Source organism: Stegostoma tigrinum, chromosome 1, assembly GCF_030684315.1.
Source record: "Stegostoma tigrinum isolate sSteTig4 chromosome 1, sSteTig4.hap1, whole genome shotgun sequence".
NCBI classification, from domain to species: Eukaryota; Metazoa; Chordata; class Chondrichthyes; order Orectolobiformes; family Stegostomatidae; genus Stegostoma; species Stegostoma tigrinum.
The window spans coordinates 151,866,860-151,879,895 of record NC_081354.1 but is presented as its reverse complement, the minus strand read 5'-3'; the positions used below and the strand labels follow the sequence as shown (position 1 = coordinate 151,879,895).

General features: G+C 37.8%; 1 protein-coding gene across 12 annotated transcripts in view; it reads left to right on the top strand.

The window, feature by feature from the left end:
* nedd4l (NEDD4 like E3 ubiquitin protein ligase) overlaps positions 1-13,036 on the top strand; it is a 418,475-nt gene that overhangs the window by 356,890 nt on the left and 48,549 nt on the right. For 8 of the 12 annotated variants that reach the window (XM_048520280.2, XM_059649474.1, XM_048520121.2 and 5 more), the window contains 5 exons: positions 1,569-1,685; positions 3,618-3,815; positions 7,954-8,031; positions 8,742-8,796; positions 11,687-11,745. In XM_048520280.2, coding sequence (XP_048376237.2) covers positions 1,569-1,685; positions 3,618-3,815; positions 7,954-8,031; positions 8,742-8,796; positions 11,687-11,745 — 507 coding nt within the window. The remainder of the gene's footprint in view (positions 1-1,568; positions 1,686-3,617; positions 3,816-7,953; positions 8,032-8,741; positions 8,797-11,686; positions 11,746-13,036) is intronic. The other 4 variants (XM_059649468.1, XM_048520495.2, XM_048520425.2 and 1 more) reach the window with 1 other exon arrangement.

Below are 13,036 nucleotides of genomic sequence, written 5' to 3'. Positions count from 1 at the left end.
GTTTCAGTCGGACTTGTGCTACTTCTGTGGAAGCTGATTTTCTAATTTAGGATACTGCAAGTGATGCCAAAGGCAGAGTTAAAATAATTGTTCGATATGCATGGTAATCCAAATGTTGTTAACTGCGAGCACATTGACCGTGCAGGCTATTGTGTATTTTTTTTAATTCAACCATGGGATGTGGGTATCACTGACTAGGCCAGCATTTATTGCCCATCACGGACAGTAGTTAAGAATCAACTACCTTGCTGTGGCTCTGGAGTCACGTAGGCCAGTCCAGGTAAGCTTCCTTCCCTAAAGGACATCAGTGAACCAGATGGGTTTATCTGACAATCGACAATGGATACATGGTCATCATTAGACTCTTAATTCCAGATGTTTATTTCTTTCATATTCCACCATCTGCCATGGCATCATTCAAACCTGAGCCTCTGGATTAACAGTCCAGTAATAATGCGATTAGGCGATCACCTCCCCTGCTATTAATTTTAAGCCATGGGTGCAACTATATATTTCAGGGAAAAAGTTAAAACTTGATTAGTATAAGGTGTTAAGCTATTATTAAGATAATAACATACTAACTGTTCCAAGCAGCCAATCCTGTGTATTTGAAATGTTTCTAATCTTTGGTATGAACCATAAGTTGTATTGTGCATGAGGCATTATAGGTAACCGATATGCATCAAGGTGTAACAGATCTTCTTGGTAAATGTATATATGAGAAATACAAATCAAAGCTATGATAAACCTGAAAAGCCAGCTCGAATGCAACTTGCAGGTGATCATTTTGTAGCTGAATTCACCTCTCGCCTAATTTCTCCAATTGTTGGGCCTGGCAACTGCAAGTAAGGTAATAATTTTCTCTTTTGAAAAGTTCCATGAAACTTGCAGAGGAAAACATGTCCCAAATTTACACCACAGGACTGTGTATAAACGTTAAACGTGACACTTGCAAGGGCAATTTGGTTTTCTGCCTTGCCTACGTTGTTTTTCTTGGAATTCATAATGATAGTGCAGTAACTGTTTTATTAACGATGTAATTTTCTCCCCTAACTCTAATATGATAAAATTATCCTCAATATTCAATTAAGGAATCAAATTTGACCTTCCAAGAATTTTTACTGAAATACATACAATATTATTTGTTTGACTTGAAATTTTTCAAATTTGCTGCCTATAATATAGCTTTGTCGAAGTATCTTTATCACAATAATTGCAGCACTAACAAATGCCAGCCTTCCCAACAATGTCAACCTCCTATTATTTTTCTTAAAAGAAGAAAAGGCAGTAAATTTAACACTGGAAACTTGGAATCAATATGGTGTGAAACAACTAAAATCCAAACACTCGGTTTTTTCCAGCCTCAGCATATGAGCCCAGAAATTTATTCAGATGAAATACTTTGCTCCTATAAATACTTTGTGTGGTATAAATGAGAAATGTGAATTGTTTAGTCTTTTAAAGCTTTAATTTGTAAACCATTCAATAGAATTTATTCTGCTGTAACCTGAACAACACAGCTTGTCATCCTGAACCCACTACTAATTTATTCTTCTTCATACTACCAGCATGCAGATGATGGCACACCAGGTCCAACTGCCAGCAACAGCCTTTTAAGCGAGCCTCAGATAAGACGGCCTCGCAGTCTCAGCTCACCCACAGTAACTTTATCAACTCCACTGGAGGTGAGAGTTGAGTGTCTTTGATTCCGTACAAGACTCTCAATCACCCTAACATTCCATTTTTTTCCTTTCTTCTGCCCCTGCCTGTTTCCTTCAGCCAGTGCGCCTTTTCATCCAGCTGTACATCCCAGCTAATCCACTTAACATTCTTTAGCTGTGACAATGATTATCTTCTTTTCTTTGTAAAACAGCTCTTGCATGTACTCTCATACTGAAAGCTTTTCTGATTTTTTTTTACAAAATTAATGTTATGCACATTTCATTTGGAATACTATTTGTACATTCATTGAAGTAATCAACCAATGTTTACTAAACTGACCACTCCACCACGCTAATGCTCAAATAAAAGCTGTGTAATAGTATGTGGATTTGTAATTTAGACCTTGGATTTCAGGTCATCTTTAACAAAGCAGGTTTTCAGATGGTTCCGACAATTGTTGTTTTACCTTGATATCTACTTATGTATAAACTGAAAATTTATCTTTTTATGACTATGTTCAAAGCAGGTCAGTGCAGCTGAGAGATATGTAAGAAGTCTTGTGAGTGTACGTACTTGAACTAGAGACGGATAAATTATATCTGCTTTCAATGGCACAATGCTTCCTGCATAATGCAGCACTTAAAATTTTCTCAGTAATTTACCAGAATGTATTAAAACCTGATTATGCAATAATTTTATAATGAAATATGTAGGTGGAATGGATTTACCCTTTACCCGCAGCAATTTGCCAAGGCTTCTTAGCACCTTTTGAACTATTTAATTCTACTGCAGAGAGGGGCAAAGGAAGCAGGCTTTGGGAACTCCACATCTGAAAATTCCCTTCTAAGTCAAATACTGTTCCAACTTCTAAATATGCTGACGTTCCATTATCATTCAGTGCACTCTTGAACACTCAAACTGCCTCCTTAAAGCATGCAGCAGTAGCTTCAACATACATATTGTAGACATTCAGGAGTGTGACTAGATTTTGAATTTCTAACCTTAACATCTAAAGGCTTGGCTGCTAATGATATAGCAGTTAAAATAGGGGATGCACCATAAGTCAGAATTGAACAAGGTCAAATTTCTTGGAAGCTTTTTGGGATGCATGAGGTCAGTGAAATGGGCAGAGGTGAGAACATGAATAGACCTGTAAATCAGAACACGAATTCTTAAAAATTAAGATGTTGCCTAACTAGGATCTGGATTGTATGCACTCCAGTTTAGTACTTCGTAGATTTGAAGGTGATGATGCTTAAAGTGCAGTTAATGCCTTCTTAAGGGCATCATCCCACAGTCACCAATATTCAATCACTGGGAAAGATCTGCAAAAAGCTCCCAGCCAGACAGACTTCCCAATGTGGCTGGTTGGTGGAGAATCGTCTCACCAAAAGTGGACGATTAATACTGGCTCAGAGGTGGTCTCTACACAGCATTTTCTGCTATATGAGATTGTGAGGTGTGAAAGTTCAGCAGTGATCATTTCCTCAGTATTTTTCAACATGGTGATACTTGGTCTATTGTTAAGCTAGTTTCAGAGTGAGCTGTATGCAAAGAATGAAAAAGCCAGACGAAAGGTTGGTCATCTTTTAAATTTAAAGACTTTCATTATAGTTTCCTATTTTCTCCATTGATTGAAATATTGTAATTATTTTGGTTGAAGATATTTAGTTAAAGACTTTGCAATATTTATTACTATATTCACTGTACCCAAGTTAATTGGCTGGACCAATGCATGGTATATAAATCTTAGGTTTTATTATGTTAATTATGCTGAAACTATGATAAAAGTGGCTGTTGAATGGTTTATCTAAAGCGAGCATATTTTCTCAGATGCCATGCAGGTTGCAGTAATAAAAAAAATCAACAAAGATACAGGAAACTAGTTAAATGAAGTTGACCATACCCAGTCCATGTAAATAGTTTTGATAAATGACTATTTATATTCTTTTCAGGGTGCTAAAGATCCCCCTATGCACAGAGCTGTAAAAGACACTTTATCTACTCCTCAGTCTCCACAGCTTTCGCCTTATAACTCACCAAAGTCACAACATAAGTCTGTGCGCAGTTTCCTACCTCCTGGCTGGGAAATGCGCATAGCCCCAAATGGCCGACCATTCTTCATCGATCACAATAGCAGAACAACAACATGGGTAAGCCCTAAGCTCTACCAAAAAGTGCTATTCCTCTTTTGAATTCGTGAATCAGTAACAAACAAACTTATTTTCAGTATAGAGGCCAGGCATGCAGACATTGTTTGGTTCTATTACATGAGCTATGTGATTAAATAAGTCTGATCTAATGAACAATCCCTTGGAGTTAGCACATCAAATTAATTGAGTTCTTCACTTAGAGGCTTTAGTATTGAGTGGTGATCAGCAAAGGTCTCTCTGAAGAAGGGTCTAGGCCCGAAACATCAGCTTTTGTGCTCCTGAGATGCTGCTTGGCCTGCTGTGTTCATCCAGCTACACACTTTGTTCTCTTAACATTGGGATGGCTTGCTCAGTTTAATCTTGGAATGGATCCTGTTAAAGTTTCCTGGTTGTTGCAGAGAAAAACAAGACAATCTTTATTAGAAGCTAATTCTGGCTGAAGGTTTAAAATATTCTTAAGTAGAGTTTGCATGAATAGTACCGGGCGTGCAAAGATTGTTCTGAAGGATAGATTTTCTACACTGTCGTGCCAGCCTTGATTGCTACCTTAACTTAATAAAGCTTGATTAAATTATCATTGAATATTAAGTGTTATTTCCTCTTGAATACTTTCTTTAAAAACATGCCAAATTTTTGTAACTGCTAAAATAAATAGAGAAAAACTCAAAATACTCAGCAAATCCGACAACATCTGCACAGAAAAACTCAGTTAACGTTTCAAGTTGATTCCTAAAGTTACAGATGTGTTAATTTTAAACAAATTAAAAATGATAAGGATGGCAGGGGAAAGGGAAGATTGGATGATAGGGTTGAAAGCAGGAGAATTAAGACACAAAAAACTTAACTGTGCAAGAGGATTGGTAATAGGACAATTAAAGATGCAAAAGATTTGTCAAAAGGAGATGTGAATGATGAACAACTACTGTTCCAAGTCCTAGGAAGGAGAAAATTGTGAATAATAAACAAAAACCAGCAAAAGTAAAGAAAATAAACTGGGATAACAAGTGTGAAGCTGGATGAACACAGCAGGCCAAACAGCATCTCAGGAGCACAAAAGCTGACGTTTCGGGTCTAGACCCTTCAGTTTTTCTGATGAAGGGTCTAGGCCCGAAACGTCAGCTTTTGTGCTCCTAAAATGCAGCTCGGCCTGCTGTGTTCATCCAGCTCCACACTTTGTTCTCTCGGATTCTCCAGCATCTGCAGTTTCCGTTATCTCTGATCACAAAATAAACTGGGTACAAGATTGCAGTCTGAAATGATTAAACTCTGATTTGAGTCTGGAAATCTTTGAAATGCTGAATCAGAACTTGTGATGCTGTTCCTTGACCTTGACCTTCAATGAAGCACTGCAAAAAGCTATGAAAGAAATCTAGCGCTAAATATAAAAACAACTTCCAAAATATTCTTTAAGTATATAAAAGGGAAGAGAGTATCTAAAGTGAATGATGACACCTAGGAGCAAGAATGGGGAGTTAACAGTGGGGGATGCAAATGTTTGAAACACAAAACCAACAGAGAAAATGGATGCATTGGTTATAATATTCCAAAATTTACTGGGTTTGGAAATGTTCCAGTGGATTGGGATCTATTAATACCTTAATTCAAAAAGGGAAGACTGCAGAAAGTGAGAAATTATAGACCAATTAGTTTAACATCTGGCATTGGGAAATTGTTAAAATCCATCATTAAGGAAGTATTAACAGAACATTTGGAAAGACAAAACAATCCATCAGAGCCAGTATAGTTTTATGAAGTATAAATTATGTTTTCCTATCTTGCTAGAGTTCTTCAAAGATGCAGCAAGCAAAGTGAACAATGGGGATCCTATAACTGTGGTATATCTGGGCATTTGATAAGGCATCACACAAAATGTTAATGTACAAGTTAACATCATTTGGGGTTATGATGACTCATTAGCTTGGTTAGTTGCTTTGCTGACACAAAGAAAGTAAAGAGTCAGGGTAAATTGATATTTTTCTGGGTGGCAAGGTGTCACTAGTGGGGTGCCACAAGGTTAGGTCCTCGGGCCCCAACTATCTACTGTCAATATTATTGATTTGAATGCAGGCATAGAAGGTATTATAGTCACATTTGCAGATGATACTCAAATAGGTGGGATGATAAAGAAATAAGAAATTTACAAGTGGATATGGTAAATGGGCCAAAATTTTGCAGCTTTAGATTAATATGGATAAATATGAGACAATCCATTTTGATTAGAAGAGTAGAAAGGCAACTTAGAATCTAAATGGAGAGAAACTTCAGACTGCTTCAGTGTAGAGGGATCTCAATGTCCTTGTGCAAGAATCACAGAAAACTAATCTGTAGTTACAACAGATAAACAGAAGGTGATGGAATTTTGGCATTTATTGCTAAACGAATAGAGTTTAAAAAGTAGTAAAGTGTTGCTACAATTGTATAGAACATTAGTGAGACTGCACCTGGAGTATTGTGGAAAGCTTTGGTCTTTTTAATTGAGGAGGGATGTAGTTGCACTGGAGGAGGTTCAGAGGAGATTCACTAGATAGATTCCAGAGATGAGTTTGTCTTATGAAGAGATATTGAGTAGCATAAGCCTGTGTTTAAAAGAATGGAGAGAGTTAATTGCAGTATCTTACTTAGGGAGTTGACAAAGTAGACAGAGAGAGAGTGTTTCCTTTTATTTGGGGCAATCTATAATGCAAGGTCACAGTTTTAAGATAAGGGATGCCAGATGTGGAACAAAGGTGAGGAGAAATTACCTCTCTGAATTGGTTGTGTGTCTGTGTAAGTTACTGCTTCAGAGTACAGTGGATGCTGGGATATTATGTAAATTTAAGGAGGAATTGGACAGATTTTTCATTGTTAATGGATTGAAAAGTTATGGAGAGCAGGCAGGCAAGTGGAGTTGAAGCTGAGATGCGATCATCCATGATTGTGTTGAATGGCAGACCAGGCTTGAGGGTCAAATTGCCTACTCCTCCTAAATCTTACATGATGCAGCGCTGAACAAATGTCGTCTCTTATTTTCCTAGGCCCCAGGATTTGATTTGATGTATTTATTGTCATGTGTATCTTGTTATAAAATACAGTGAAAAGTGTTGTATAGTATCACCACTCTCCTGTGTCATCTTAAAAGACAGAAAAATAAACCAAAAAAAAATATGAAGACAGGAAAATGAAGAAATAGAGTTGCATTACATTGTGATGCAGATGGCACATCTTTATAGATACAGAGCAGTTGTACAAACAATGTTGTACCCTTTTATCTATTTTGCAAACCACTGTAAACAACTCACCTAAATAATGCCATGAATATGGAAGCAATTAAGAACAAAAGTCTTTCATAGAATGTAGGCAAGAATGCCTTTTTAAAGAACAGCACGTATACCTCTCTGCTCAAAAAAGTAGAGTAAGGGAAATTGCATACTTGCAGGCCAGTTAGTCCAATATCAGCTCTTGGGAAACTCGTACCATTCATGAATAATGATAAGATTAGTATGTATTCAGGTTTGGCGAGGTTTATTACAAGCAGTCAGAATGAACGATTGAAAAGTAAACTGTGTTTAACAAATTAAGGTAAGAGTGTCAGAGATAATGGGAACTGCAGATGCTGGAGAATCCAAGATAATAAAATGTGAGGCTGGATGAACACAGCAGGCCAAGCAGCATCTGAGGAGCACAAAAGCTGACGTTTCGGGCCTAGACCCTTCATCAGAGAGGGAGATGGGGTGAGGGTTCTGGAATAAATAGGGAGAGATGGGGAGGCGGACCAAAGATGGAGAGAAAAGGAGATAGGTGGGGAGGTAGGGACCTGCCATCAGCAACTCCTGCTTTCTGCAGATGACTTCAGGTACACCTGAAGTCCTTTCACAGTTGCAGTTTGAAACAACTGAGCAGCTTGCTCAGTCATTTTAGAAGACAGTAAAAAGTCAAGCCACATGCCTCAAACCCTGGAGTCATACATAGGCCAGCGTGATTAAGTATGGCAGACTTCCACCCCAGAAATTCATTCGTGAACCAGATGTGTTTTCTGACGAGCCAATAGATTCATAATTGTTGTCAATTAGACATGAATTTATTCCAGATTTATTCATTACTTTACTAATTTCTTTTCTTTGAGGCCAATAATATGATAATTCTGAGTTATCCTTTTTAGGAGGATCCAAGGCTGAAATATCCAGTTCACTTAAGAGCAAAGACATCTTTGGATCCAAACGACCTTGGACCTCTCCCGGTTAGTGCTACAAATTACTTATTTTTTGCAAACATGTAATTAGCAACTGATATATCTCAGTGATAAGTAACTACAGAGTTCTGTTTCAAAATCATTGTTCTTACATCATGAGCACAGTTCCAACATAAAGATCATAATGTACAGGCATTTTTAGGCAGATAAATGGCATCCTATGTATCAATTCATGCAAACTGCCTGGTATGAAGCTAAATATGTCTAATGTACATGTTCAACTTCTTCTAGTATGTTAACATATAATCACAATTCAGTGTGGATGCCAACAGTGTGACAATGCTTTCACACATGTCGACAAGACATCAATTTTTACAGCAAGTTAATGCTAATGTGAAACATTAAATAATTTAAAAACAAATCTGATTCAAATTTTTGAATACACTGTCAAGCTGTTTAATACTTGGCTGACTTTTTAGTTTAACGTTTTTTGTTCATTTTTCTCAATTGTTCTTGCAAATATATCTCGTTGGAATTTGTTGATCCTGAACAAAGACTTGAATCTCTATCCCTTACTGTCATCCCTTTTCCTATATGTGGAACTGAATCAGAGCACGAATTTTATTTGATACACGGAAATTTCTAAGAAACATTTAACCCAATTGCTTTCTAATGAATTGTAGATTTTGATGTGAAGTAAGTAGTATTCTAGTATACTATCATTTGAAAGATGTTTTTATTGTTTTTTCATTTTGAAGCCTGGCTGGGAGGAACGAATCCATTTGGATGGAAGATCATTCTTCATAGACCACAGTGAGTAAGATGGCATATTCTGAAAATGAAAAACTTTAGTCTTTCTTTATTGACAGCAATCTTTAGAACAAATTGCAATTTTTATGAATTGGTCATGACGTGACCTGTGCTGTTGAGCCAAAAGCCAAAAAAAACTCCCTTCTATTAAAAAAAAATGTAGAATGTCCTGATGATGGTATCAATTGAGTATGCAAAAACAGAGGGTCCAAGGGAAAGGACATTTTTGAAGGTGTTAGGATGTTTTGGCTTAATTTAGATGTTAGAGACAGGTAGCAGAAAGTGGAACATTTTCCTACCTAATGTGGGAAGACTACCAATTAAAACCTGGTGGATGCCGTCTGAATTCAGGATGGGATCTCTGTTGATCGCACAAGTCTCTTCTGTAGCTGAAGGACTACCCGCTGGCAGCAAAAGCTGCTTACTCAAAGAAACCCTGCTGCCATCTCTCGCTTCTGCAAGGAATGTGTTGTGGGTTATCATCACTGTGAATCAGACTGGGAGAGCATGAGAAGGGCAGCAGCAGCAGGAGATTAAAAAAAACTGTTGTTAGAGAGTCTATTAAATCTGTTTCTATCTGCCAGAGCCAAAATGTGATGTCATGGGAGAAAATAGGTAGGTGACTGCTGAGTGTTTCTTCCGTGTTTCTCTTGGCCACTCATTTTAAATTGGGAGATGTGATTATGCTGAAGATTACAGCTCAGAAGTAAGCTTCTAAAATATTTAACATACCAATTAATTGATAAAATAAAATCGAGATAGTTGTGCAGGTCAGGTGTTGCAGCTGCAGTATGTGGGTGCTGGTGGACACCAGTATGATCCATTGTCACGTCTTGTGCAAGTGTTGGTTATTTAAGGAACTTTAGCTCAGAGTTGATGAGCTGGAGCCTAGCTATGGACATGACCATATATCAGGGAGGCAGAGCACTACCTGAATGCTGTTTCAGGAGATAGTCACACCCTTTAGTTTAGTGACATCAAATTTGGGCTATGATCAGGGAATATATTTACCCTAGAAGGTGCTGAGGAGGGCATTTATAACAGACTGCAATTTTGATCAACAAAATTGTAACAATCGAAAGCTGTTCATTACTTTGACTTTGTTAAGTGCAAATGACTGAGTAGTCCAAAGATAGGCGAGTATTACTTCTGTACAGAAAAGTTAGGACCATCGAATTTCTGGACATTAGGAAAATAAGACAACAACGTCCTAGTGTGGTACTGGTTTTTAATAAGGTGAAGAAATAGACACCCACTGTCGACAGATCTATCAATTTAGCTCCATTCACTATGTAATAGTTGAGATTATCAAGAGTGAAATTCTGCATCTGTATAATAATGTTGTCAACCATAGCCATGGTGAATTCAGAAAAGCAAACTCATACCTAAGCTGTTAATTGATTGAAATAGTAACATCCCAAATGACATGTGAACACTTTAAGATGCAGTGTGCCTAGGCTTTCAAAAGGCTTAGACTAGGCAGCTGGTGGAACACCATCAGCCAAACTCAGGAATGGTGAGATTCTGGATAAAGCCTAAGAAAGGATAAGAAACTGCCTGTAGGATAGACAGAAATGAGTGCCCTTTGGAGCATTTGTGTCAGCATGGTTCCCCAGAGTTTGCTATTGTGTTACGGTTACTATTTTCATTTAAAATAAGTAAACTGAAACTCACTATAATGCAGTCAAATTTATGAATGATGAATTCAATTTCAATTTAAAAAATGAATGAAAGCTAGTAACTCAGAAATGACAGAATATTTGGTGACATATATAGGCCAATCAATGACTGAAGAACAACAAAGAACAATGCATAAGGTATGTGTGAATTGTGTTGAAGTAGCCAAGAATAAAGTGGAAAGACAGTCAGGAATCTTAAAAGTAGTACCAAGTATGTTCAAACAATGCAAAGCAATCATCAAAATTGAACAATGTGTGGCCAAAACTGATGAAAACGAATTAAAAGATATTCTCATACAGTACAGCATTCTATTAGGCTACACCATCAGTGCCAAGTTCAGTTCTGATTGTCAATGCATAAATATTCAGATATTGAAAACTGCAGTCGAGTCATAGAGGTACCCTTCTGTTTTTCCTAAGTCATGAGAAAACATTAGAGGAAGCTGAGGCCAAGAACTAGCCTTGCTCACATAGTGGATAGCCTTCTAGCAGTATTTAAGTTTTCTTGTTTTTTTTTTTAACTCTTGGATTTTAAGTTGACAGTTCTCCTTCTTACATTCCTGCTGGCTGCTTCACATCCTTTGGCTAGTTCTTTTCTCTTTACTCTCCTGCTGCATTTGTAATTTTCACACAGTGACATTTTCGCTAATTTGTTTTTATGGAGTCACGATCACGGCATCATATTTTAGCAGTTTCTTCAGTTTCACATTCTGAAGAAGGGTCACTTGACCTGAAATTCTGCTTCCTCTGCACAAATGCTGCTAGACCTGAAGAGGTTTTACACCAGTCTCTGTTTTACATGTTTGGAGTTTGTTAGAAAAAGAATAAGACCCTGTCATTTACTAAAATCATTTTAAAAAATGAAATAAGAGCTGGAGTATCAGAGATAATGGGAACTGCAGATGCTGGAGATTCCAAGATAATAAAATGTGAGGCTGGATGAACACAGCAGGCCAAGCAGCATCTCAGGAGCTCCTGAGATGCTGCTTGGCCTGCTGTGTTCATCCAGCCTCACATTTTATTATCTAAGAGCTGGAGTAGGCCATTTGAGAAACCAATGCAAGTGAATCTTTATTACTGACACGTAAGCTGTTATCTGACTGAATATATTTTTAATTTTCTATATGTAGGGCGGATGTCTTCAATTGATTTCATAAGATTTCATCATTTCTATAACTTTATAGTAAGAAATGATTTGCTGTCTTCTTGTGTAGATACCAAAATCACACAATGGGAGGATCCTAGACTACAGAATCCAGCCATTACCGGTCCTGTAAGTAATAAAATGTTGACGGTTATTTTAAAATTTCATGTTGTCATTTTCTCCTGATATTTTCAGCTCATAATGCCCCCTTGCCTCCCTTCTAACCTTTATGTCCATCCTCACCCAGTCATTGTTTTCAGCTGAAAACCTATTCTATTTACAATCGGGTGGCGCGCACACAGTTCAGGGCGCCATGAATCACAGCTTGTGCACACTTGAATGATAGTGGAAGCACATTTTTTTTCTTCCTCGTCTCATTTTCCTCACCCTAACAGATGCTTAAGAGTTAAATGTCAATTCAGATCATTTAGATGTTAAGCTTTAGCTTTGAATTCCTTGTGTGGTTTATTTTGAAGAGTCTTTTGTTCCATTAGATAAACTGTTTACCGCAAACTGTGTGCTGTTAGTTTTAGAATAATCAATATAGCAGAGTTGCCAAAGATAATAGCATGAAGGATTATCCGAAATAGGCAGTGATTTATTTGAACTAAGCAAAATCCCTAGCACTGTTCAATAGCACATTACAAATAAGCTGCAGTATTCTCCTCCTTCAAGAACAACTTGCAAAAAACAGCGCTTTAATGTAACAACTACTTGTGGGTGTTTGATAATACGCAGAAATGAATCCCAGTGCCACAGCAGAATAATAGTTCGGGAAGGTAAAGCAGACAAAGTTCAAGGCACGGAAGGTAGCTAGATTCAGGCTTCATAGAGGGTAAAAGGATCCAGTTGTTCTCCCAATGGAAGGACATCGAATGCAAAGCAGACCAAAAGTGGAAGAACAGAAGGATACATGTAATCATTTGAGGATGGGGAGAGCAAAATGCAACATTTGAAGGATTGTGGCAAAAATGAGGATTTCAAATTAATATGGATGGAATGTGAACTAGATTACATTGAACAAGGCTAAATTAACCCTGACCTACTAAGTTTCTCTGGCATTGTCTGTCTTTCTGCCTGTCTTACCTTGGCTTTTTGAGCCTTTCCCGTCCAGCCAAGACTACGAGCCTCATATTACCTTTTCTTGCTTTTTTAGTGCAGACAGAAATCCAGGAAGCCTGCCATTGGCATTAGGCCTCCCTCAAGTCAAGGGAGAGGGCCTTCATTCAGGGAGTCATGGCACAAATAGTCAAAGACAGGGGCTTGAGCATGGTCAGTTGGCTATTTAGTGTCAGGATCCTTGTCCACATAAAGCATGAGGAGCTGAATGTCAGGCAGCCAACTAACCATTTTAACTCTTCGTGCCTTACTCAGAGGGTGGGAAGAGTGTGGAGCGCCCTGCCTGCCAATGTAGTTAACT